This window comes from Haemaphysalis longicornis, unplaced genomic scaffold (assembly GCF_048455015.1).
Source record: "Haemaphysalis longicornis isolate Haplotype H1 unplaced genomic scaffold, Haemaphysalis longicornis Haplotype H1 scaffold_6, whole genome shotgun sequence".
Taxonomy (NCBI): domain Eukaryota; kingdom Metazoa; phylum Arthropoda; class Arachnida; order Ixodida; family Ixodidae; genus Haemaphysalis; species Haemaphysalis longicornis.
Window position 1 is genome coordinate 46,218,855 of NW_027526407.1, and position 26,312 is coordinate 46,245,166.

A 26,312-nucleotide genomic window follows, 5' to 3' on the forward strand; every position below is an offset into this window, starting at 1 on the left:
GCACATATCTTTACGCAAAGTGGCTGTAAACGCGAATGTATTCACCTATTCTAAGATTTGTTGTGTGCGAAATCAGTTCAATAACAACCAGTACTCGCAGCTCACTTACTACGTCTAACAGACAGGAAGGAACATATGACCTCTAACTTTAGTTCAGTAATTCTTTGTGAGAAATTTATGATTTATCAGTGCACGCTGTGGTAATCTCCTATTACTGCTCTCCAAATACGAAGTCTACGTTTGTGTTCAACGTTTAGATGAAAATTGTAATGCTACAGTTCCAACAGTGATCTATGAACGAAAATTGGCGTGTCCAACTCAAGCGCAGAAAGTTTTTGTAGCAGCTTCTCTGCTACCCGGGAAAGGCACTGCGCAAATAACGGATACCGTTTTTCGGTTCAGTTTCCTGTTTGAGCATAACTGTCCACTTCGTGCAGCTGGCACATTGCACACAAACAAAAGACACGCGCACAAAACGGACAACTTCAAAAACATCCGCCGTAAAAGCACGTGGCGGCATTCACGTCGACATCCTAGTTATTGTCGGCGGCTGCTCGATTTTACGCTGAAATTGTCGGCGCACGCGTACGCCAAGTCGACCTCGACGCACGCCGCACGTGGCGTGCGCCTGTGCCCCTCGTACGGAGGCGGCCCCTGGCGGCGGGTGACGTTATCGGAGGCGGGCGGTACAAAACACGCCGGCGCGGTCGACTACGACGGGACATGCCAGCTGCGGTTGTCGGGCGCGAAAGTAAACACAGAGCAGCGTAGTAGCAGACGACTCTTCTCGCGCCCAGACAAGCGGCTGGCTGGTCTTCCAACCCGACCTCTCGTTGTTTCCCTCCCGCAATCGCATCGTGTAACGGCGACGTCCTTATCTCGGCGATCATGAACCGCGGCCGTATCTTCGCACCCAAGGCGGCGCACTCGGCTCGCCATTTACCGCGGCAGAGCGCGACGCTACAACCGCAGCAGCAGCAGCGAGACCGCACGGAAGCGATGCAGATGCGACAGCGGATCGTGAAAGTGGCCCGGCGACTGGGCCTGGTGCTCGGAGTTCGTTCCAGGTCGACGGCGGAGGAATCACTGGTGATTCGTTCATCGCTTCGCAAATCACCGGCGGCGGCGAACGGCGCCAAGGCGTCTGCGGCGGCGGCGAAGTGCAAGAAAACTGTCCGCTTCGAAGACGCAAAACCGGTAAGTTCCGCTCAGGTATTTGATCTTTACTCTGATCAGTGGGAGATTACTTGGCGATAAAATAGTTTTACTTCGGACTGAACGTATCGATGAAGGGCTCGTGAAAGCTGACGTTTAGATAATTTTTTTCTCGTCGAGCTAATGGTACACGCGCGTTTAGTGTCAGGAGCATCTCTGGTTACAGGTCCGTCACGGCACGGTATTGTTGTTCGAATGAAAGCGAATGCTCATGATTCACAGGCATAAAGATTCGAGCAAGTCGAAAAAAAGAAGAAAAACACGTTTTCTTTGCCCGGTGTGTCGTCGTGTGCTTCACTCCATTCCTATTGTCGTGCGCGATCGACTTCCCTGCATCGGATTATTTTACAAAGAGCGAAGCTTTGAATGGTCGCCTTGAACTATTTGTCAACCGTAATACAGTGCTACTTCCGAGGGAATCGCATCCCTATCTAGACGTGCGATCACCAAAATCTGAACTAGTAAACACGGAAATATTAATGGCCTCACACGGTAGTAGGTATTCAACTGCAGGATTAGATTACGCCAATGAACTTGGGTCATCGCACTGTATAAAATTGCTCGAATCACTTCCGTAATGTGCTCAGACTGAACAAGATGCTGAGTAGTGCGTTCGTGTTCATATTATCATGTTCGCGGTACCTTATTTACCCCCTGCGCAGCCGCTATTCAAAACTGGATTGCAGAACGACAGTTTTCATTCTGAAATGTAAACAAGTGCGTCGGAAAGCTTGGCATTCTCGCATTGCAGCCGGTTGGAATTAAAACATTTCTGAGTCTCTCCGCTGGCGTCTGTTTGTTCCCCACTGCTATCGAATTTCTCCCTCTCAAAAAAATTTCTCTCTCTCTCTTCCTGGTATCTTGACTTACGCGTTGCCTGCTGTGCATCTCGTTGACGTGATTTTGTTTAGGAGACCAAAAACCTCGGCTAGTTAGTTTACATTGTTGTTAAACACTTCATCAAACACAGGACCACAAAAAATAGAAGATGAACCATTGTCTATCCACACTCATGTTCTGCGATGGGCACACTGTTTAAGAGCGTGGAAATAGGATTGGGAAAGTGCTGTTGCCTGCTTCTGGGCAGGAACGGGTTTGCTTCGGAGAAGATATCGGAAACCCAGGAAGCGAAGGCTGTGGTTTCTGAGGACGACGGGGGGGTGGGGCCTTCGACGAGTTGCTCGTTCAAAGCACCGGAATAATCTCTGCAAATGGTCCCGCGTTTGCCCGTGGGGGGGAAACGGGCGAATGTGAGGTGCTTTTCTTAGAAAAACGACCGAGCGAGGCCTGTTCAAACGACAACGTGAGAGAGGGGATGAGGTCAAGGGAGGGCGCAACTTGTTTTGACCCTACACGGCGGTGCTGCTTCTCTTAAGAGTTCGCTTGTTTTCGTAGTTGTTTGCCTGTGGCGCATTCCAAAGGAGCCGAGAACGGGTGTCCGGCAGACAGAGGGAGAGAGAGAGAAGGGGCTATACTGGACGACACGCCGGCCGCAGGAGATAGCGTTTGGTCGAAGCACTGGTGCTAAGGTCACGCTGCGTGGAGAGGAGCAGTTTGGTTCGGGCTATGTGGCAGTCCCGTCGTCCTCTGTAAAGTTGCAGCGGACATGGTTGCGACCCCTAATCAAGACTGAAACTTACACCACAGCGACGATGCAAATTTAATGTCATTCCAATCGAATGTAATTCGTTCAAAATGACATTTGTTTGCTCCCACACGAGAAAATGTAGTGACATTCGATCAAAATGACATTAGGGAGCTAATAAGTTTGTGGAACCCATTCGAGTGCGTTCTGCCAGCAAATGTATTATCTCGACACCAGAGACTCGGCGGGAATGCCCACCCAAAACAGATTACTAAAGCGTCACTAGCAGTATCATATTTTCACATATGCATAAGTTTTAGTCATTTGTTTATTCATATGAAACAAGGTGAATAGAGTTGTAAAAAAAGAGAACCGCTAGCCTCTCTACGATGTTCAATGGTGTTCAATAAGTTCCTGCAACTGTGCTTACAGTGCATTCAAAAGTGCAGCAGAGGTATTTAAGCTGTTTTCGCTCAGTTTTCACTAATATTGAAGCGCTTACTAAAATATTTTCTCTACTCAAGTTTTTACCCATCGCAACTGCCATCATTTGCAAATGGCATTAATTTTGGCCGTGTAGCAGTGCGTCAAGAAAACTCCCACCTCCCCTCGCGGGAACCCCTGTGTAGATGCGACGCATAGGGGGTTCACGTTGCAGCGTTGGACAGCGGAGGAACGGCGCTGGAACGATGGAGCGGAGCGGCGCAGGCACCGCGTTTTATAGCGCGCGTAACGGTGAGGGGACGCGCCGGCGCCAGTGCGTCTGCCGCGGCTATGACGCAACACAATCCAACACAATCCACTTTAATCCAACCCAATCCAAGCCAAGCCAATCGAATCCAATCTAATGCCCCTCGTAAGGGTGTGTTCGCTATCGGAGAGGAGAGGGGGTGAGCGGCGGAGAGCGCAGCTGGCGCGGCGAGGAGAATGGGGGAGGGGTGGACGCCGACAACACCGGATGGATACAGGGACAAGGCGAGTGAATGAGATGCATTCGCATCTAAAATGCCATTAAGTCAGAGGAATGACATTCGATGGGGATGAGAATAAATTTTCCGTATGGTAGGGCTGTAAAAGCTGACCAGTAAAAGCTGACGTATTTTTGTTTAAGTAGCTCTCCTACAGGACGAATTTTTACACCCTTAAACTCGTGCCGTGATTTAATGGCAAAATCAATGAGGGCGGCAATTTCAGGCTGCCATTGTTCACTTCATGTGCGCAGAGAAAAAAGACAGACCAAAAACTTTTGCAAGCGGAGCGCACACAGCGGGAAAACACGTCTGCGCAGTAGAGCGTATTCTGTCTACGTCAGCATATCCGGGCTGTTTTTGTGTTTTTTTTTCATACACTGTGATATCTAAGCAAGGTCGGCAAGGTTCTTCTTCCATCGATCTCTGGCTGAGGGAAGTCGGACATAACACAGGGCCGTTCAACCCATCAAGGGCGTCGCTTCAGGAGTCTGGACAGCACGATTTCATACTATATCTGATGTGAATCATTGAAACAATGTAGCCGTCAGTTCCAATGTTTTCCTTATCGTCGATAGCAAGTAGCAAATGAAAGTGCAGGGTATATTGACAGCCACCGGCTTATCTTCAAAACGCGTCCTACCGCCTCGTTTAAAGGGACATAATCATCAACAACAGCATATCTCGGTCCACTGCAGGACAAAGGCCTGCAGTGGACCTTAAAAGTTCCGACAACCGATTTTTGTCTAGTACATTTTCTTTATCACAAATGAAAGGGAACCATTTAAGACACCTTAAGCCGAAACGCTTTCGCTGATAGCGCCCTGAAACTCTTCAAATCGCAATTTTTAGACCTACCAGGCATACGTGTTCTCCGTCAAAAGGAATCTTGCAACCATGGCAGTGGGCTGTGCGGCAGCAATATTAACTGCACGTGACATTAAATAAGGTATTTAAAAAATTTCCCCCGACTAAAACACCAATAATGTGGAACCTTTACTAGTCCTTCACGTGGTTTTTGCATCAGGCGTTGAAATCGACATAGTTGTTTGGACACGTAACGTAGTGTCACGTTTAGACGCGACGTGTCGCCACGTTTCAGACTTTAGTGCAAAACTAAAATTATTTCCGCCTGTTTATTTAAAAATTCCTCGCCGTTACCCCACAATAAGAAAACGTTGGCTTTAATATCAGCAAGACGGCATGCACTCCACAAAATACGGTGGTCTGTACCTTTGAAATTTTCCTCGATTAGTTATTTGAGACTGCTAGGCCAGCTGATAAATGGCCAAGCCTCAATAGCAAACCTCAGACATCTTTCATTAACAAAACTCCTCAAATACCTCGAACACAAATGCAAGAAGAGAAACACTGAACGAGTGTCTGAATGGATGCGGATGCCGCCTCGTAAAACAACAACCAAAAGTTCAGCGGCGGTTGTATTCAGGAAACAGTTCGAGCACTCCGAAATCTTGGGGAATGCCCGTCCAAATCGGAACAACTCTGACGATTTGTTTGAATACAATGGACTTAAACACTTACCTGTACCTTAGGAAGAGTCAACATGTTTGCAGTAGGATGGTAGCAACACATGCAAGCCGTGAAGAAGGCACCAACGAACTAGATCAGGGCAGGCAATTAAATATCACTAGAGAAGTCTCCACAACTAGAACAGAATTCAATTGCTGTAGAGGCTCTGGCTGCACGTTTCCAGCCCACGAAACACATCGAAAAAGTGTGGATCAAATTGCACACTCAGTGTCACAGGGGACGTCGCACGAATGCACATTTCGCCGGTTTTACTGCACGATGTACACCTGGGCTGTGAGGCGTGCCGTACTGCATGGCTGCGAAATAATTATGACTAAATTGGGTAGTTTTATACAGTCAAACCTTGATATAACGAAGTTGACAAAAGTTCGTAATTTTTCGTTACATCCGGATTTTCGTTTCATGCAGGTTTCGAGTTAAGGCTCGCAGGAATGAAGCAGAAACGGAGCCAAAATGCTAGATAAGTGAAGGTTCACAGCAAAAAACTCCATGAGTTGCGCCTCCCGGCTTTCGCCCGAGCTTAGGCACTACACTGCACTCCACAAAAGCAAAGTCACTTAGCCCCGTATTAACAAACGTAACTTAAGTATCACTCGCCTGTCCACACTTTTCGGTGCCTTAATGCGTTAAAAGAGCCAAACTTACGCTGAAAGGGCGACTTTTTTCCGAACTTGATGCTCTTTACCGCACTCAAGATTAAGGGAGTGCTAGCTGGGGTACCATGCCAGGCGGCAACATTCTTATTTCTCGCCCGGGGAGACGGCATTTAAAATTGTGCGTTCTTCTTCAAAAGACACAACTTTTTTTTTTTCGAGCAGCAAAATTTGTCAACGACGAACGTGAACAGATATAAGTGGAGATGCGCGTCTACACGCCGCCAGGACGTCCTAGCACGTCTATACTTAAGTCAGGAACATAAACGGCACTCGCAGCACGTGGAAACGCACGGTGGTTTTCAGTGAGGGCGAAAAAACAAACTCTTGCTAGCTGGTGGGGTGTCAAGCAGAACTAGAAGTGACTGCTGCAATAGCCACAGGATGGTGAAAGCCCCTCCGTTCATCATTATCATTATCATGATGAATGTCGCGTTAACGCGGTTCCAGCCGTTTTAATTGCTGCTTGCTCCTTAGGGTAGTGCTAGTATTCGCTCAATTAGTTCAATTCTCCGGTCGAGTTTGGAGTGAAAGTGCAAAAAACAGTGACTTATCTGGTCGCCGACTTCGTCACATCAAAGTTAAACGCCGCGACATTTCGTTACGTGGAGGTCGCGAACACATGGGTTTCAATGGGGGTGGCAACGGGGAATTGGAAAACTTCGTTAAATCCAGAAATTCGTTACATAGAGGTTCATTGCATCCAGGTTTAACTGTATGCGCGAAAATTTTGACACGCGGGCGCTTTCGCCCATACCGAAAATAAAATGGCCGCCCCTGCCAGGATCGAACCCGTACTCTTGCCTACTGAGCTGTCATGGTTGTTGAGGATTCCAATCACAACGTGACTGGGTGAAATGACACCAGTCAACTAAACGCCCGAACAAACCTGTTTTTCTTTTTCAGACACGTCTTCCGAGCGTTACTCCCGCACTTATTTCTAGCCGAGAAATCTGCATTGTTAGAGCTCAAATAAAACGTCTTCAACATAAACCGCAGAATGCATACACAAATAGGGAAACAATAAAAAATTTAGTTCATCACGAAAGTACTAGTGACCTTTGCTCGAGCGCTATTCTTCAGCAAATACCAATTACACGGTTAGAGTTGCAGCCCAGTGAAGGAAAACAGCTGCTCGAAAGCATTTCGAGCAGAGAGACATGTGGTATGAGCTTTCCATCTGAGCCTGACACACAGGCATTTGCTCCGCAATCTATCGAGGCAATCTATCGAGGTTACTGTGCTTTTGTAGTTTTTTATCCTCCGACGAACACTTACTTGCATGAGGCCCGAGTTCGGTTATGTTGCCTTTCTTTGCCGGATGTGGTCTTTGGCGATGCTTTCTTTATTTGGTTGTTAAGGCGAAATCTTCGTTCTCTTACATTTCATGGAGCGCGTAAAGTGCAGAAAAGCGTCTTGAGGCACCCAGAATCACGCAAAAAATTTGAGCGCGTGCTGCGAAAGGGAAACAGAAAAGAGAACGGGATGGGAAACAGAAACAGGCCACTGTAGGCTTTCGCCTGACCATTCTTAAAATGTCCACAGCATCCCAAGGCCATTCTTACTTCGTAAGGGATTGTTTAACCAGTGTCCAACACAGTGACTCGCTGTCGGGCAACCGAGGGCGGTTGATTGGACCAGGGAAATTTTCTAGAACGAATCAACTGCTGTACTGAAAAAAAATCGAACGACCCTTTCCTAAACGAAAACGTAAAACAAGCGAAACCTAATGGTAAACACGCAATACACAACGACAACTGAGGCTCAGATTCATCCAACGCACCGTATAAGCACATCTGTTTATAGGCGCTGATATTTTATAACCAATGTGTTCTTTTAATTTTAAGTTTAAATATAATATTTAACAGTTAACGTTGCTTCTATTATATAACTTTTTATTGCAAATTTTCATTGCTTAAATATTTTACGCTCACGAGGGCGTTGCCTGCGTAATCGCCTGCTTTCCGCCCGAATGAATCACCTATGACCTACCCCTAGAACTGTTAACGTAAATTCAGGCCATCGTGATCATCATCATCATCATAATCTTCTTCTTCATCACCGCTTCTCAAGCTGGGCTTAACTAAATGCCGTTTAACATACACACATCACACGTTAAAGTCAGCTATTTCAACCTTCGCTTGAAAACTGCTCTTGAAGCCGCGTATTAGAATATCAACCTTGACTCTCAACGTTAACATTATAATAAACGGCTTCTAAATCGCTTCCAAACTGAAAAGGGAATCGAGAACTTGTTAGGCCTCGTGTCCTCCTGTCTCGGCTTCCTCTTTCGCTTCATAAAAAATCAAATAAACTTCAAACAAATTTAAAACTTCAAAATTATGCATCCGTTTTTCAGAGCTCCACGGCACTGGTTTAGAAGTCAGCGTTCGTGCACTCTTTCTTTCTGTTTAACGACGGTACCGGACGTCACGTTCGTTGACCTGCTGCAGCTGTAACGGGTCGACCCCTTTTCCCCTCGGTCGTCCAGATGGCTGCAGCTTGTACTCCACGCCTACAGCTCACACCGTACAAAACAGTCCGCGTGGTAAATGTATCTTCCTACAATAGGAATGATCATTTCTTTCTGCTTGCCGAGAGACAAACATGGGAGGTATAGCGAGATGAAAAATATGCATTGCACCACTGAAAAGAATAGGAGGGATTTGGGTGGGACCTCTGGGACCTTAAGAGTAGTTCTAGTCATGGTCCCAGCAATGTGGCAAGTGTCGAAGTTGGCTGGAACTCTCAACACTTTCAACCTAACGTGGCCAGAGGTCATAAAAATTGATTCAGTGTAAGGACGGGCGCTTTCCCGTTGCTGCAATCTTAAACAACTGGATTTTCATCTTACTGTGTTGTGGTTAAGGATCTTGTGCGGCAGAAGTGCGGACATGAGAGCCCCGCCGCCTGTCTTGTAGAATCATTTAGACCTATTTATGGACGTCTGCATTAAACGCGTGAATATGTAATGCCGAAAGTTTGTGAGATTGTGCGATGGCTAGCCTGAAGGCTCAGTCAGCGGCGTTGGCTGTATTTCCCTGCTATTATATCGTGCGCTCGTTCGCCGAGCTCCGCTTTGGCGGATGCCGGGACGCGAATTTTCCCTTTATGACATTTAAAATTGAAGTTGGGGGGCGTTGCTAACTTACCTGAAACATGTGGGCTACGTACTACCTCTCACCGGCATAGGGAAGGAAACGACACAAATACGGACGTATGGCCAACAATCACCTGCATTTCCCGCTTACACAACTGCCCCAGTATATCGCTTGACTAGATTCTTTTTTATCGATAGTTTGACGGAACATAGGCCACATCTATATAAACTGAGAGGGCTAGTGAATTCTCGCAAATACTTCGTCGGTTTTATTTATTTGTCCTAAGCAGTTTTTAGCAACAGTTCCTAGACAGTTCAAACATGCTCTTCTCATTGAAAATTGTATGGGCAAATAAAATACAAATCTTCTTCGGAGCAGTGCTGAGCAGTCCAAAATGACAACTAAGAAAGCCCAACTGTCAAGAATAATTAAAAGTGAAACCTTTCTGAGTTGGACTGATGCCGTTCTGCCAAAAGCCAGTGCATTTCCCCATAGACCAGTTGGTCCACGGAAAAGCTCTGATAAGATCTGTGTGGACACACGACGCATGGGTGAAACTGGGTTTCCATTGTGTGAAAACGAGTGCTTGAAAATCGCGAAAAAGGCATGGTTCTAGATAAAACGATAAACACATCGATCATGAGGAAGGGGTACAGCAGTATACCTTAATATCATAAACCACGTATCGGTATACATTTAGATCGTTCGTGGATGCGTGTACTCAGTACGTGCAAAATCATCGCATTGGTTTGTTCTTCGTTTGCAGTTTGGGCCTTTGAAGGTTTCACGATCAGGGAACGCACTTTTAGGGAAGGTTCTGACGCGCTTCTGACGCACTTTCGAAATTTCGCGCGCTTCTCTCAACTATCTTTACGAAGAGATGGTAAAGGTTTCTTTCTGACAGTATTTGCGTGTATTCACGGAGGTTATCACATATTTTACGCATATCCCCCAGTAATACACAAAATGCGGGTCCATGAGCGGGTCAGGCACGTTCGTATGAAAGAACTGGTTGAAGCTCGACTAAGATGCTTCCTCAGTGAGTGGTTCATGGCCAGAAAGCACGCGTTGAACGCAAGGCGAAAAGCTCGCAGGCTTTTCGACGCAGGGCTCGCAGTGTTTAACGCTGTGGAGCCCACGGGACCAAAGCGTGACTGTTTACGACTACAGATATGCCCCTCAACGACGCCGTGCAGGGACAACGAGTCAGAGACAGATAAAACGCGAATCGCGGTTCCCTGATAACGGCGCTGGGAGATGGTGGTCACGCATTCGTGAAGTGGTCATCCGGGACAGCGGCCGTGATAAGCAGGGTGCAGATTGTTCGGAGTTGGCATTCGATTAGGCAGCACAGCCGAAAAGAATGGTTACGATAGCCTTTCACTAATCAGTATCAATGGTGACCCACAAAGGTCGAACCCATTCATTTCAGACTCACATTAATAAATAATTTAAGGCAAAAAAAAAACCTGGGCGTTAGTAACAGAGTGTTGAAAGCACGTTTTTAAAAGGCCACGAAAAAAAATAATCTCTTTACCTAAGTCCGGTTACGTGCTTTGGGTGCGAAAGGATTAGGACTGGTTATTTCATTTCATTTATTATTTCTTTAAGGTCCCGAAGGCGTTACATAAGGGGTGGGGGGAAATACATAAGGGGGAGACAATGAATAAGTATAAGAAAAATACAACTGGGCATCAGTGACTGGACAACAGTGACTGATGTGCATCAGTCAGCACAACTAACAATAAAAGGCAGATAAATACCGAATGCATATGTAAGAGACATCGGCGTCAATGAAAAGATTTGGACTAACAGCGGGAACTTCAGCCTGCTTAACCGAACTGCCCCCACAAACTGAACGTGCCGATTTCTTTTTTTTTCCTTTTAGTTGCCTTATTTTATTCTTTTTTCTTCTGCACTGGCACGTACAGGGTCTTTTATTTTTTCCATTCTCTTGCTCGGCAGTATCTTCGTGTTCACATTCCGACAAACGTCTCGACTTTCCCTTACAATAAAAGTATTTCCCTCTCTCTCTACTGGCGACACTTATCTAAGGCTTCTTCACTGCTGCACTGTGTTTGCGTCCCTTTATTCGCTGTCCTTCATTCGTATTTACTGGTTACCCGAGCGCAGATCATTGGGAACTTCATACTCATAACCTACGAATGTGTATTATGGCAGCTTCATAGAACCAGCACGACACATACGCGACATAGTACTAACACATCGCCAGAGAACACAAGGACGGTCGCGCTCTCTTCCGGCAAAGTGTTTGGAGGAAGTTCTGTTGGGCACCTTATTTATGTTTACCTTAAGGAGAATGGGGCATCAGGAAAGGTGCTGCGAACATTCACTCAACGCCATGCCGTTTGCATCCTGCTTATCAACTTGTGGACGCGAACATTATCAAGAAAATAAGTTGTTGATACAAATACTCGTTTACAACAATGCTCGTTTGAGAAGTGCCTGGTTTTACTTACACTGAATCTTTATTCTTCTGCCCTCTTTCTGTTCCTCCCTGCTTCTCGCAGAAGTCGGCGTCCTCCTCCTCCAAGAAGATGGTCAAGCGCACACTGAGCAAAGCCTGCCGTTACGTCAGCCTCGGCGCCCTCTGCTCGTCGCCCGTGCTGCTCACGTCGTACCCGACCGAGCCCAACATGACCACCTCGCACCGGTCGTCGTGGTCCGCCTGGACGGAACCAGTCACGTGGTGCCACAGCGCGCAGTTCATGTAACCTCCTCAAGCTTTACGAGCATGCGCCACGACCTCATCAACGTCTGTGGGCTTTGAACCGGACTCCAAAACCTCCCAGCACTCCAAAACCTTCTTGTCTAGTTTCTGAAGGATGCTAAGCTCAGATGCTTTAACGGCACTTTCTCATGCCAAACACGAAAGCACTTCACAGAGCGGAGAAAAGTTGGAGTCGAACTTTATATCTTGTATGATACGCTGGCTAAGGATGCGGAAAACAGCCGCAGTACTCGCGGATTGACAGTGCTCTTGCAGTCAAGAGTAAGTTCGAAACCTTGGGGGCGGGGCTTCTACAAAAATGGTACCGCCCACTGAAACTTGAGGCACCTATAAAGAACCATGGAATGGGGAACGCAGCACTCATAAGGTTGTGGCGAGCAGCGTCCCCCCTGAAGAAAGAAGGAAGAGAAAGACTGGAACCGTTGCGAATTGTGAATTGTTATGAATCTGTTACCGCCAGCCCTTGCGTCTTTTTTCTCCGAACACAACATCTTCATCGTATAATCTGCATTGAATCAGATAGACCAACTAGCTTGCTTTCGTGTTTGTGTGTCGTCATATGGATTGTTTAAATATGCAGTCTGTAGGTTAACAGTAACTACTTATGCGCATTTCTTGCGCTAATGTTAGGCTTAGGTTTATATGTAGAGCTGTTCTCATTGGTGCGTGTAGTAACTGTAACTGTATATAGAACAGTGCGAAAAGACTCGAAGTAAGCTGTTAAAAACGCATAAGCAGGACTAGCGCTGGTAGATAAGCTCTTCAGAAACAAAATCCCATTGACAGAGGGCGATGATCGAACAAAGATGGGGTGCGCGCTCATGCTCTGTACAAATGTACATAAAAACCTGTTTTAATTGTATAAAGTGCGAATGACAATAGTTGTACAGTTCGGGGTCGCTTCAGTCACTTTTGCGTCCTGTAACTGCATTGTAATACTGTGTACACCCTTTATGTATGGAGCAAAGTATACGTTTCAAGCTTCAATTTTTTTTAATTACTTTGGGGTTCTCGCAACAAGCGAACCTCTTGAAATATTGATCGTTGTGCGTTTGAGGGAGTGTGTGGCCCGCGTAAGGGCAATAATAAATGTCTCTTACAAAGTTGACTGTGTGGAGTGTTCTCACTTGTATACGATTCAACGCCGAAAATTAACTATGCAAATTGCTAACCAGTGTTGCCAAAACGTGAAAGGACACTACGCTATGCGACCACCGCACGTTGCTCAGTGTTGTGGGATAGCTTGTTGTTTCGCATGCTGCAACTCAGCACACGGGCGAAAAACATTTCTCGTCTCTTTTGGAAAGACCTGATTTACACCCATCCAGTTCTTGAAACTCCCGCCTCTCCCCTTGACAACTTACACCCAAGAGCAGAAGTTTAGGGACCACGAAAACAGCAATTTCGAGTTTTTTATCTGCCGCACGGTATCCCGGAGTACTATGTGCGGTAGTTTTCATTTGTTCAGTACGTGTACAACATCTGGAATGCATCCGACAGTTTGTCGAAGCACCTAAAGGAAGAGAAACAACGTGAAATTGCCATTTCCCCGGTCCGTAAACTTTTGATCGTGGCTGTATCTATCGCTCCTTTTTTTCTGCTTAGCATAGTAGGGGTTGCGCTTGGCATCCTGCTTGGTCGCGTACTGACATGCCTAAACTGTGGTGAACGTAATGTCGGATATAGGTGACCTGGTGATATCACTGACATCGCCAAGGAACGGCTTTGTGAACCCGAGGGAGCTAAGCCTCCTCTGCGCTTTCTAATGTATTCTCTTCTTCGAACGTTCCTTTCACTTTCTGCACGCCGCTTCACGCTCAAGTTAACCTTCGCATCTTCTTCGTGAGGCCTCTCGAAGTCCTCCTATGTTTCTCTTTCTACTTCACCTCCTGTAGCTGCGCTTGCGAGTGCCACGGAACTGTTGTCACAAAAATGCTGAGCCAGTATCATGTTGCCCGTCCGTTAGCAAGAGAATAGATGTTTTACGAAATAGTGTCGCCGAAGCTAGAAAATAAAAGTCCCCCGAAACACTTTCTTGTCCGCTAAGTCGAATGGGATGGTCTACTTTTTTCGAGAGTCCAACAGCACTTCTTTGGGAAAGCGGAGCCGAGTTACCGGAAGATGGCTGAAACAAAGTTTGCACATGGCACTTCGAGTGTTTGAGTTTTCGCATGTGCACTTCAGGGAAGCTTATGCGTATAAATGTACCGCGAAGGCATATTTGGTAGAGTTGGTGAATAACCTCTAAATACCCTGAAGGATCATCCAAGTGCCACGTAGCGCCCTCTTCAGATGAGTAGAATAGAGATGGAAGAGGGTGTCCATGCATGGCCATAGAAATGTTATGGAGACCATTTTAGAGACCGGAGTTTGTGATTTGTTCAAACGGTTAACGGGTCTCCCTGACACACTGGACGTTTCATTCTGTAGATGTCGGGCGCAATTTTGGTTGTGAAGAGCTGGTCGTGGCCAACTGAGCCGGATGGACATAGCCAGATGACATGAAATAACTTCGGTGTGTACGGTTAAATAAACCTGTGCCATCCTTAGGTTAAAAACGAACACCTGAGCTGAGCTACTGGCAGCAGGAAACTCAGACATTGCTGTAAAGGATGCGTGAATAGTGTACAGGCTCTTCATTGCTTCCGCATCCTTGAGTTTTGGTGTACATGGGTTCACTCCATCCCTAGCTGTCCGATTGGCTGTAGCTACTTAACATTACAATTTCTGAAAGGAAATGCAGGTATCCCTGCAAGAATGAATATTTTTAGTTTTCTTCGTATGAGTTGAAGTTATTGAGGAATACAAAGACCAAATAAAGCTTTGTCTCTCACTGCCGGCACGAGCGACCCCCGTCACCTCAGTGAAATACTTTAAACTTACCTAACTGCAAACACTGAAAGAAGATTGCAATCTTATAGGGTGGGCAGGACGGGTTTGGTAACTCGGTGATGTGTTTTGACGCCCATGCCTTCCTATCCTTTTTATTTCTCTTCACTTTGGGCCAAGAACCTGCATGGTCTCAGAGCGTGGTGCGCGTAGTTGGTTCTTTTGCAGCCGTCATAACTGCTTGGTGTAAAGCCTGCAGCTGCCCCTCATCGCGCTCACTTTGCTGCAATTTGAATTCAAGCCTCCGATTAGTGCGCGAGAGCCGAAGCTACCAGACAGGAGGAGAAGAAGGAGGAGAAAACGGAATGCTAAACGTCTCTATGGAGCAGTAAGCCCTGGGTAAAAGTCCTGGTTCCAGGACTCTTCATACCGTCCGGCTTCTTGGGCTCTAATCACCAGTTGAAGCTGGTCGTCAGGGTCCGAGTTGGTCAGTGCTCAGGGGAGGGGAAGAGCAAGGGAGGAGGGTAGGTGGTGTTTCTGATTTCAGAACCACATGCCGTTGTAGAAGGTGCCCGGAGCCACGCAGAAGCGTGAGAGGATTATATGGGTACGGTCAGAATGTAGGCTCTGATGTGGTGGGCAGAGGTGTTTGGATGCCTCGAACACGACGCTCTTGTTCGTTAGTGAGCGCCCTTAGTGACGGCTGTCGGCAATTGCTTGTAGGATGAGCCCACTCCATGTCGCTACCATGGTAGATTGGCAAGGTTCCTTGCCGTAGTCTCCTTCGGCGGCTTTCCGGTGTGTAGTGCCCCGTACTGTTTAAACACATTACTGTGGTCGCCATGTGCTCGCATTGCTGTGTCCTCCGCACGACGAAACGGGGACGAAAGTCTCCTGCTACAATGTTTACAAAGCAGTCAAGCTGACAACCCGAGGTCGTACGAGCGGGGCCCGAAGGCCTGCACTTTCTTTATCTGTGCAGACTGTGTGTTGCTAGAAAAGAACAAAATTCGCAGTCCTGTGGGTATTGCAGGTTGCTGGAGGCACAGCCTCGCTGTCAACTCCCCTGCCGCAGCTCCCTGGCGAGAGAACGCCACCTTCGTCACACGCATGCAAGATTGAGATGAGAATGAACGGTGCATAACACGGGGAGCGGGAGTTTTGATAGTGTATAACTCCGGGCATACTGCAAATGCTTAGGGATGGAGATTTGTGGGGAAACGCCCTTCACCACCAAAAGGCACTGGGATATCGGGGGAAAAGTTTTGCATGGTTTTTTTTAAGATTGACAAAGGATTAAGAATTCTCTTGAAAAGCTGAAGTAAAACCTAATCTGTAAGGACTGGTTTGAAGCTTCCCTTTGCGAACTTCAACCGCCGCCATGAATCTTTGAAAAGTTGGGGCGCGTAAACCGGCGGCCTGCCAGGAAACCGAGTTGCGACACAAGCTGAAACCAGAAGCCAGGTTGTTTTGAGCGTTTCCGCCGGCATACGCAGGAGTGACGCGCTAGACAAAACCCGTGCAAGCATACAGTGCAACGCTGCGAGTTTTTTTTTTTTTTTGTAACTTTAAACAGTGACTTCCTCGATTGTGCGCTCAATCTGCACGGAGCCGATAACGTATGCGGGTCAACGTTTGCACCGATCCTGATAGATCTTTTTGTGGAGCAGGAGTCATTTGAAGGCTGTAGGCGAGATACTCATGAACTGCAAATACTCGACCGTGAACTGTGCGTCACGGAATACACGTGCGACGGCCCTTCACCTAATAAAATAAACCTCGTGCACGGGATTCTTTTACGTCTAGACACTAGACGATTTTGTACTGCCACCTACTAGTTTCGACAGTTTAGGCGCTCAAACACTTCAGCAGCTCTACGACGGCTCCGTTTGGTTCGCGTTGCACACTGAACTCGAACCGTATGTCGTCGCACGTATCAACAACACGTGTGCGTCACAAAATTTCAAAGCTTAGATAAATATGTAAAATCCTTTCTTTTAATCAGGAGATATCTCCCAGCAAGTTTCAACAGTAACCGTTGAGTATAACATATTTTAAATCCTTTTTAATCTCTGCCCGCGCGCAAAAGCCCAGAGCGTGCCAGCATGAGATCAACTGCTCCTTGCCCCAAACTGCCGACGTTGGGGCTCTCGTGACGTAGCCGACGCGCTAGCTGCGGTCGGCGCTCGCTGCTGCGCCGCGTGTTTCGCGTAGGGATAGTGGGCCTCCTCGATTATCAGTCCCGGATCGTCCGCGGACTGCCCGAAACGCGATCTGGCGCTCGATTTTCCCATGTTTTCCTATGGGGCTCCCGGTCCGAACGCAGTCCTCGGACTGCCCGCGGACCGTCCAGGACTGGTAAATCGAGGATGCCCAGTGAAGACCTCGTCCGCGCGTCCAAACCGGCAGCGATGCAACAAGAATGGTGACGTCACGGGCGCCCTCCTGTCATGACGGCCACTCGGCGTTCGTGTTGTCTAAACCGAAAGTGCCAGGAATAAACGACGCCGTTAAGGATTGTTGCCGCTGCAATCGACCGTCTAATGTGCCATTTTATGATTAGTTGGCTAGTAAACACCCATAGCACAAAAAAGAACAAGAAAAACGTAACCCCGAAAACTGTGTGTCAGTACTCCTTCGAACTTGATTTATCGCCTCTTTCACTACTCCTTTTTACGTACGGTCCCTTGGTCTCATGGTTGCCTTTTAGGGTGAACGTGGGAATTTGATGGCCTACTTTTTTACGTGTTGCAGCATTTCGCGAGCGTCACGAAAAATGCGTTACCTAATCACCTGTCTATCTGTTGGGAATAAACCACTTGATAAGTTTTACATTCCGTAGCTTGTACGTTACGCACAATGTTGTGAGCATTCTTAGCAAAATCCCGTCGCCACACGCAGACAACATGGACGCTGAAGCAGACGGCGTGCAGAACATCAACATACAAGTGAAGGGCGTAGCAGCCGAACCGGACAGCTTAGGTCAGGAACAGCGAGCCCCGTAATTGAGAGAACTCTACTGTCAAAGATAGCTCGCAGCGCTGCGCTGTTTTGTTGTCCCGATACACCTGAGTCCACTTTTCGGCCTTACACAGCTGTCGCCCGAATTCCGCGCCGACACGGCAAGCAATCCCGGTACAAAGTATTTTTTGCCGAACGTATCGCCAAAGTGCCATACGCAGGATGGGACGTATAACGAAAAAGAGACTCCCTAGAACAAACAATTCCCGAGAGGAAAGCGCGCCGTATAGCCATTTGCAAAGCTCCCGCCTCACGAATGTTTTATAGTTAGACAAACAAGCATTTGTCGGAGGCTGCGATTCTTCGCTGAAGTCGCTGGCCTGTTATATTTTTCGCCCTCTCTAGTGTCATGTTTTGACACTATGCTTGCGGCGCAACAAAAGTGACTTGATTATTTTCTATTGGGCAAAACGTTTTAGTTAAACCCTGGTTGACTTAAATGGTTACCAGTGTGCGGCCAGCACCATTAGAATGCATGCTTATCAATTAGTGAAGTCAGGAGGTCACGCTTTTAAACCGGCGAAAATTCCTTTAAATGTGTTTTGTTTTAGTTCGAAAAACCTTGGTGTTTCCTTATTTTGAGCATTGAGTATGTTACTAAGTTTTCTGATGGAAGCGAAAAGCGACAAAACCCGTGTGTTCGAGATTTCGGCGCACGTATGTATTGACTTATGAGTATATACTAACTGCTGAATACACGCTCATGACTGCAGACGTATGAACGAATATGTACTCGTGAGTATATGGGCGCTCAGTCGTGAGTGGGCTTACTGAGAGAGGCAGTAGATTCCGATCATCTTACTAGATATGCGTTGTAGCTCAAACTCTTGGTACATCGACCTAGCCGCCGCAAAGCCTGTGTGTGGTGCTTTCGTAGTTCCATGCACGAACACTACAGAAAGTCTTTTTCAGCATAAAATATGGTGCATATTTGTCGGCCTATAGAGTGCGCACGTTACGCCACACACGTCGTCTTTAATAACCTGCTCCGAACTAATAAAATATTATCCGCTGCTAATTTGCGTGGGGAGCAGGCAATCTCATCTGAAAGTTCACATTTTAGGGGTGCAAGCTCCAACGCCTTCTTACTGTGACTATGACGAGCATAATGACGTAAGTACGTTGCCGTGACGTAAGTACGTTCCTGCCAATGCAAGAAAGAAGGACGTACTCTTCTGATGCGGCTTTTTTTTAATGCGTAAGCAATCGCTGTCAACGACCGCAACACGAACTGCACAACGCCTTGTATCTGCAAAAAAGGCATGGTTAGCGAATATTGTTTTAAGTGTAGGCCATTGATTGCAAGAATAAAAAACAACCCGGAACACGTAGTCTAACGGAACAAAAAGTCGTTGAATTTGGCTATTGATGGCCGAACCTGGAAGTTCGGCTATTTATAGCCAAATATAAGCACCATCAGAAAAGTAAAAATAATGATGGGTAAGAACTGCGAATTAAGCAACTAAATCGCTAAAGTATACCGAATCCAGCGCCCTCACGCATTTAACAAAAAAACTAGTTTACACGTGGGAGCTGGAAATTAACATATAAAAACACGTAGTTGTATCCAAACACGTAGTTGTATCCCTCTGGCGAACTGAAGAAAAAAACAAGACATATAAAAATAAAAAACTGAAAATAACTCTCCCAATTCCAAATGTTTGGCTAATCTAGCCGCCTGACGCGATTGGGTAAAAAAAAAAAAAAAAATCAACGATAAACTTACAGTCTGGGTTGACGTGTTCCTCCAATGCCACCAACACAACGTGAGGTTAGGCATGGAAAAATGGCGAAAGAATGCTGACGCATCAGAAGTCGATCCTCAGTATTTCTGTACTTTGGCCATTGGGGCCACGCATACATCATGCTCTACGCCAAAACAAACAGCCCCAGTACAAAGGTAGACTGCATGATGCGCACCGCGCACACAGCAGACGTAAAATAATTTTACGAACCCAAATTCGATCTACTTCTTTTGAAAGTCGGCTCCGATGCTGGTGGCCTTTGCTTTTCAAGGACGCGAACCGCCGCGCGTGGCCACACCCACGCCCATAGTCTAAACAGGAGCGTGTGCTCGCAAACAACACCTGGTGCTTCAGTTTCCATAATGCCGGCCTTCCAGTCTCCATAAACAAGCGCCGCCGGAAGCGGAACGAAAAAGCGCGGGAAAATCCGCATAGAGATTCCGGGAACTGTTTACTAATGCAAAAACATTTTTTCTGCGCTTCCCTGTTTCATTATTTCACCTTTCCTCGGTGGCAACAAGGCGGCACTTGTCGCTGCATCCTACGCTTCCACAGCAATCGCGTCAATTTAGCTGAACCGCCATCCTAGCACTGCGTGTGTTATTTGTGAGACCAAGCTTCTTACCGACATGGAGCGGGATATTGCATTTTTATTGCGTCGCACATAGCAACGTAAGTCAGATGTAGAAGACGACATGTTTTGTGGACGCTACGGAGGAAAGAAGAGAAGGAACACGATGAACGCTCGGACGCCACCATCATGTTAAGCGGGAATTCAGTCTGATGTAAATACAGTTATTCTATCTTTACGGCGGCTTCGGACTCCTTTCTTCAACATCTGGTGCCCGTAGACCCGGGAACGGGGTTGGAGCCACCAAGCCGAGACGCATCAGGGGGCCAAGAACAGTGAAAGCGGCATCAATGTGCACAAAGCGAACGAGGCCTCGGTAAAGTCCGAACCATGGAGAAGCGGAAAATGAAGAGGACGGCTCGTCGGCAACCGAACAAACGGCTTATCGATGAAGCGAAGGATGTTTTGGATACTGCTGATTTGGAGACTTTGGGTGCGCTCATAGTAAGGCTGCAGTCCTGCAATGAAGAACTGGGCAAGCTGAATGTCGAGCTGAAGGGAGCCATACATGAAGATGAGTTGGCTGCAGAGTTCGTTGCAGTGATGACATACGAGGACGCAGCCAAGGGCATGCTGGGCCAGCTAAAGGCCAAGGAGAGATCACTACGAGGTATTAGCGCCTGCCAGGATCGACAGCCCAGCTCCTTCTGTGGTGGATCCTCAAAGTGACGAGTGTCATCGCCATGGTAACTCTGCGAAGCTTCCGATGTTGCAGCCTTAGACCTCAAACGGCGAGTTATGCTACTGGCTTAGCTTTTGACGCAGTTTAAGTTAGCCGTCCCCTGAAAACGCTTGCCTGAACAATGGAGAGAAGTTTCAGTGTCCTCGGTCGTTGCTGGGTGGGCCAGCTGCTGCATCCATTGACGGGCGGCCACCGACAGAAGGCTGTTATTCAGACGCCGTAGAAATTCTTTCGCGACGCTTCGGTGACACCTGCCGCATTGTGCAGGAGCATCTGGCGCAGCTTCGAGCGCTTCCTCCAGGGGCGTCCTCGAATTATGGCGGCGGACTGCGGTGACTGCTGGACCACGTGCAGTGTCATGTACGTGGACTCGCTGCTCTGAAGTTTTCTTCTGCTACGTACTCTACGATGATGACTGATGGGCTACTAAGAGCCTTGCCATCAGACATCGTAGTTGCTTATCGCCGAGAGATAGCGCACAGTTCGCATCGGTGAAGCCTGAGGGACGGATAGTCCGCCGTCGGAGGAGCAGCTGCTTTACCGGCGTCCTTTGACGGTGAGCTTGAAAAGCTCTTGTACCATCTCACGATTGAAGTAGAGAGTAGAGAAAGAAGTATGATCTGCATTAAAGGAGACCAAGCTGACACCAAGTCAGTTTATGGATCGGAAAATGTGATCATGCTTGCAAATGCAGCTGTGCTAAGTTTTAGCTCCTGGAATGAGTTCAATTGTCGATTCTGTCATTCCGATAAACAATCTACAGACGAATTCCATGAAATCATCGGATACCAGGATAGAATAAATAAGTTGGCAAAGGGCTGACGATGCTTTCGTTGTACCTTGAGAGGGCATTTTTCAAGGGAATGTCGGTGTAATGTCGAGTGCGCAAACTGCTCCGGCCGACATGTCTCTTTGGTGTCCGATTTTGGTTTGCAGCGCAGCGGACCAGACAGATTGTGGAAGATGGACGCCAGAAACCGGCACTGCCGCACTCGCCCTTCTGTCGGCATGAAAGTGCTAGAACCCCAGTGACACCGCTGTCTTTTCTGTGTTCTTTTCCCTTATTTTCGATGCTTGGGAGCCACTTTTCTTGAGAAAAATCGTTCCCGGTAGGCGGTTAGATTACAGTCAACTTTTTTATAACGAAGTAATATCGGGACAGCAAATTTGGTCGTTATATCTGATATTCTTCGCAAAATTAGAGATAAAATCGGCTCTAACCAATAAAATCTGGCTCGCGCAAAAATAGTCTACACAAAAATGCATTTTCGAGGCTTCGAGTTTACTATAAACAAGGCAACCCTTACCTTTCTCTTTGTTGCAGTTCAACCTGAATGAACCGGAACATGAGTGCGTCAAATTGCAACAGAACAAAGTTCAGTTGACAATACGGGCCTGCGTCCTTATTTATTTGATTAACGATGTGATCTTCGTCTGGTGGCTACTCACAGCCCTCAGCAGGAGGAAGTTTTCCACAGTGTCCATGAACAAAAAGGCCTTTATACTTCCGAAATTACGGACGAAGGGGTCTTTTTTTAAGTAGCTTCTCAGACTCCTGGTCAAATATTTCTTCGTTATATCTCACATTGCACGCAGCTCTCACGGTTCCAGTTTCGTTAAAAAAGTAAGTGTCATTGAAATAAAGCATGACCAACGAATGTTTGTATCTAGTTCGCTATAGCGGATGATTCGCTATATCAGTGTTTTTTGCACTAAGATTCAACTGTATTATGTCCCAGAAATTCGTGTTTTTCCTTCGATGCTTATTTCAAAGCCTCAAAAAAATTCGGGCTATGGTGATTGGGTTAACTGAACCAACGCCGCCTGTATAATCCTTGCCTAACCCGTGTGCGAAAAATGAACAAACAGCCACTCTCCTGTTGCTCTCTCCTACCCTTCCCCGCTCCATAGCATTCTTGCGTGCTTTCATGTTCGCCAGCCAGCGCCGCTTCTCGGAAACTATGCAAAATAGTTGACAGTTTGCCTAGAATTCACCAGGCGGCGCTCCGACGCCTTCGAGGCAAGTTGACAGACACACGCTGTAGAAGTGGGTGCAGTGTTCGCGACTCCCTAGCAGTGACGTAAAGCGGGACGTCCGCCGGCGCGCGCCACATACCGGATGAGTGCCTGGACTAAGCGTCCCACCACACCCATTGGAATACGGGCGATCCTTCAGCAATGTTTATACAGGCGACGTTGACTGAACCGTGTTCTGGTTCTACTGCGATAATACAGTCACACTAGCCGACCCTGACAACCGGTCAAAGTCAACTGCGCGTGCGCGGAAGCCCTGACGCTGGTTTTGTACTAACTTCAATGACGGCAGCCGTGGAATCAACAATGCTGGGGAACCCGAACTGATTGACAAAGCTTGTTTCCACCATTCTCTTACTGGTTTCGGTGGCACTGGAATTCGAGTTGGACTCAGAAAGCAGCTTCAAACGTTCTAAGGTATACCGTCCTTACATCAGATGTTTGTGAGATATACCAAAATATTTTAAGCCTGTCCTCCGGCCTTTATTGCGAATGCAAACCACTAGGGCTGAACGCCATATCTCGGTGTAAATAAATACAGTAATGGCAGCAAACTTTTCTTTCGTTTTTTGTTCCAGAACCCCAGGCTTGGAGACGGGTGAATGAAGTTTATCAGCAACAACAATAGCAACACGTGCTCATATAGCAACAAAGTTTGTTTTCTAACCTTCATCTTCTCTTTAGGCAGAATCGTGCGTCATTATGGAGCTTAAAGACGGCCTCATAAAGATTTCCCGTCTGTGCATACATACATACATACATACATACATACATACATACATACATACATACATACATACATACATACATACATACATACATACATACATACATACATGCATACATACATACATACACACATACATACATACATACAGACGTACATACATACATACATACATACATGCATACAGGGAGCAATAAAACTTGGGAGATGGCAGAGAACACAAGAAAAGAAAACTTCGAACGAGGTAGCGACCATGATTGTTGCCAACGTTTCAGCAAACAGACTTTCCTTCGTCAGGAGGTTTTGTCCTGACCCTGACGAAGGCAAGTATTTTTGCTGAAGCTTTGGCAACAATCGTGGTCGCTACCTCATTCGAAGTTTTCTTTTGTTACATACATACATACATACATACATACATACATACATACATACATACATACATACATACAGTCTTTGTCAAAATTTTGTGGGCCACGGCGACTGTCGCCGGAGCAGGCACGCGGCCACGCAGCGGCGCTCCGGCTGCCGCTATCGGCTGGTAGCGCGGCTAAAGAGAGAGAGGGGGACTTTCGCTCTTGCCTTGGTTGGGTGGCTAGCGTGACAAGAGCAGTGCGGGACACTTCATTTCAGCGCAGGCGCTTCGTGCCGGACACACGAAGACAAGAGCGAAAGTCCCCCCCTCTCTCTTTAGCCGCGCTACCAGCCGATAGCGGCAGCCGGAGCGCCGCTGCACGGCCGCGTGCCTGCTCCGGCCACGGTCGCCGTGGCCCACAAAATTTTGACAAAGACTGTACATACATACATACATACATACATACATACATACATACATACATACATACATACATACATACATACATACACACATACATACATACATACATACATATATATATATGCATACCTGCATACATACATACACGCATACTTACATACGTACGTACGTACCTACCTACCTACATACATACATACAAACATACATACATACATACATATGGACAATTGTACGTCTGTACGTCTATGTGTATATACATGTATTCATGCATCCATGCAAGTACACATGCAAGCAGATATGTATGCGTGCATGTCGAATGTGCGTGTATATATGCATGCAGGCATTATGTGAGGTTGTGGGTGTACGTGTCTGTACTTGCGTGTGTGTGCATGCAGTCGTGCATACCCTCGGTGTCACTCCCGTTAGTATGCTTACCCGTGCCTTTTAGAGAGCAATGTCCGGTAATTCTGCATCAATTTGCGTTTTCACACATAACCTGCCCGGTTGATATTTCTGCACCGATTTATACTGGTAGTTTTTTGAAAGAAATATGCCGTGTCTAGAAGGAATAGTTATCACATTAATTAAACTTGTACGATATCACATGCAACTGCCCTCTGAAGCTGCCCTTCTATCCATTCCAATCCAATGCTCCGGCTAGAATTATATATGAGAATACGGCCGAGCGACAGATAAGAATAGGGCACCGGTTTGACGTAAGTGACGTTCAATTAAATGGGTACGACATGAAATCTAACTTTATCTTACTGTATCCATTGTTCCCGCTAATTTTGCCCTCAGCGAACGCTGCAATCTTAGATAATCATTGCCCTGAAAAAAACACTAGTGGCTACCGAAGAAAAAAAAATCACGTTCTACATAATAAAACGCCTAGCGCCGATTTCATTGTGGCTATCTGGTAGGACGTTTGCCTAACCATTGCCAATGGTCAAGGCCACGAGTCTGCTTTGCTCAGATAAGGCATAAGAGTAACGTCACTCAGCACGCAAGTCAGCAATGGCGGCCATTTTGGTGTTAATCAGTGTTGCAATATTGCCGCTTCTACGGCCTCGCCGCTAACTTCTACAGTTCCGCTTGTTAACAACACTGCCGAAAATGCAACAAAACGGCATCTTCAGACACCCTTCTGCGGCGGAGATTCTGCTACACGCGTTATCTTTGATTCGCATTCGGAACGACAGGAGTCGCGCGCAGCCACAGAGCAGACGGAGCAGCTCAGCCTATCAGAATTGACCGAAAACGAATCAACAACAAAATGGCGGCGCCCGTGAAGCGTAGCAGTGTGAACAAACGTCACGTCATGCGAACTGACCAATGATCATAGTGGCGGCACGGAACAATAGGAGAATAGAGTGCCGACACTCAGTACCCTTATGTAGTGACATCAGTTCCTCCTATGGTGGAAAATTGGGACACGAGAATGAAACCACAGTATGGAACAGATGAAATATAAATTTTGGGGATCTTGGAGTGCACATGACGGCGGAGTTACCGCTTTGCCTAAGTGTGCTAATTACTCGTTTCATTATAAAATTTCCACGCCATTGTTTGATGCTGTATGAGCTAAGGGTTGAAGTGTGTCAACTCCAGATCATATTTTCTCGTTTGGTTCCAGAATAACTTCTCCGTGGCTTCAAATTCTTCGTAGCACATGCCTGAATGACGGCTATCGACTAGACAGTCGGTTTCGGACACTCCAGCCTGTGGGAACATCAATGGGAGTACTAAATGGATATGGGTCTGATGGTTCGATGCAGACTTGGCACTAATGAAAGTACAGTAATTAATTTACTTTTTATTGTAATGACCAATGTAATAAATTACTTGTCATCACCATCATCATCATCATCATCATCATCACCTATCTACGCCCACTGCAAGGCAAAGGCCTCTCCCATTAATCTCCAATTACCCCGATCCTGCGCTAACTGCGACCAATTTTCCCCCGCAAACTTCTTGATCTCATCTGCCCACCTAACTTTCTGCCGTCCCCTGCCACGCTTACCTTCTCTAGGGATCCAC

General features: G+C 46.9%; 2 protein-coding genes across 2 annotated transcripts; both read left to right on the forward strand.

Moving 5' to 3' along the window:
• The first annotated feature begins 667 nt into the window (after nt 1-667).
• On the forward strand, nt 668-12,933 carry LOC144142568 (uncharacterized). Its single transcript, XM_077674161.1, has 2 exons — nt 668-1,197; nt 11,605-12,933. Exons 1-2 carry the CDS (start codon nt 889-891, stop codon nt 11,806-11,808), a joined length of 513 nt encoding a protein of 170 aa, XP_077530287.1. The 5' UTR covers nt 668-888; the 3' UTR covers nt 11,809-12,933.
• Nucleotides 12,934-19,940: 7,007 nt separating this feature from the next.
• LOC144141536 (uncharacterized) lies at nt 19,941-23,518 on the forward strand. Its single transcript, XM_077673079.1, has 2 exons — nt 19,941-21,289; nt 23,346-23,518. Exon 1 carries the CDS (start codon nt 20,382-20,384, stop codon nt 20,718-20,720), a length of 339 nt encoding a protein of 112 aa, XP_077529205.1. The 5' UTR covers nt 19,941-20,381; the 3' UTR covers nt 20,721-21,289; nt 23,346-23,518.
• The last annotated feature ends 2,794 nt before the right edge of the window (nt 23,519-26,312 follow it).

What these genes read in the sequence shown, in the direction of transcription:
- LOC144142568 (XM_077674161.1), top strand. Translation starts at nt 889, where the DNA reads ATGAACCGCGGCCGTATCTTCGCACCCAAGGCGGCGCACTCGGCTCGC. An exon ending in GCTTCGAAGACGCAAAACCG is followed by an intron (nt 1,198 to 11,604) that starts GTAAGTTCCGCT and finishes TGCTTCTCGCAG; the next exon opens with AAGTCGGCGTCCTCCTCCTC.
- LOC144141536 (XM_077673079.1), top strand. Translation starts at nt 20,382, where the DNA reads ATGGAGAAGCGGAAAATGAAGAGGACGGCTCGTCGGCAACCGAACAAA.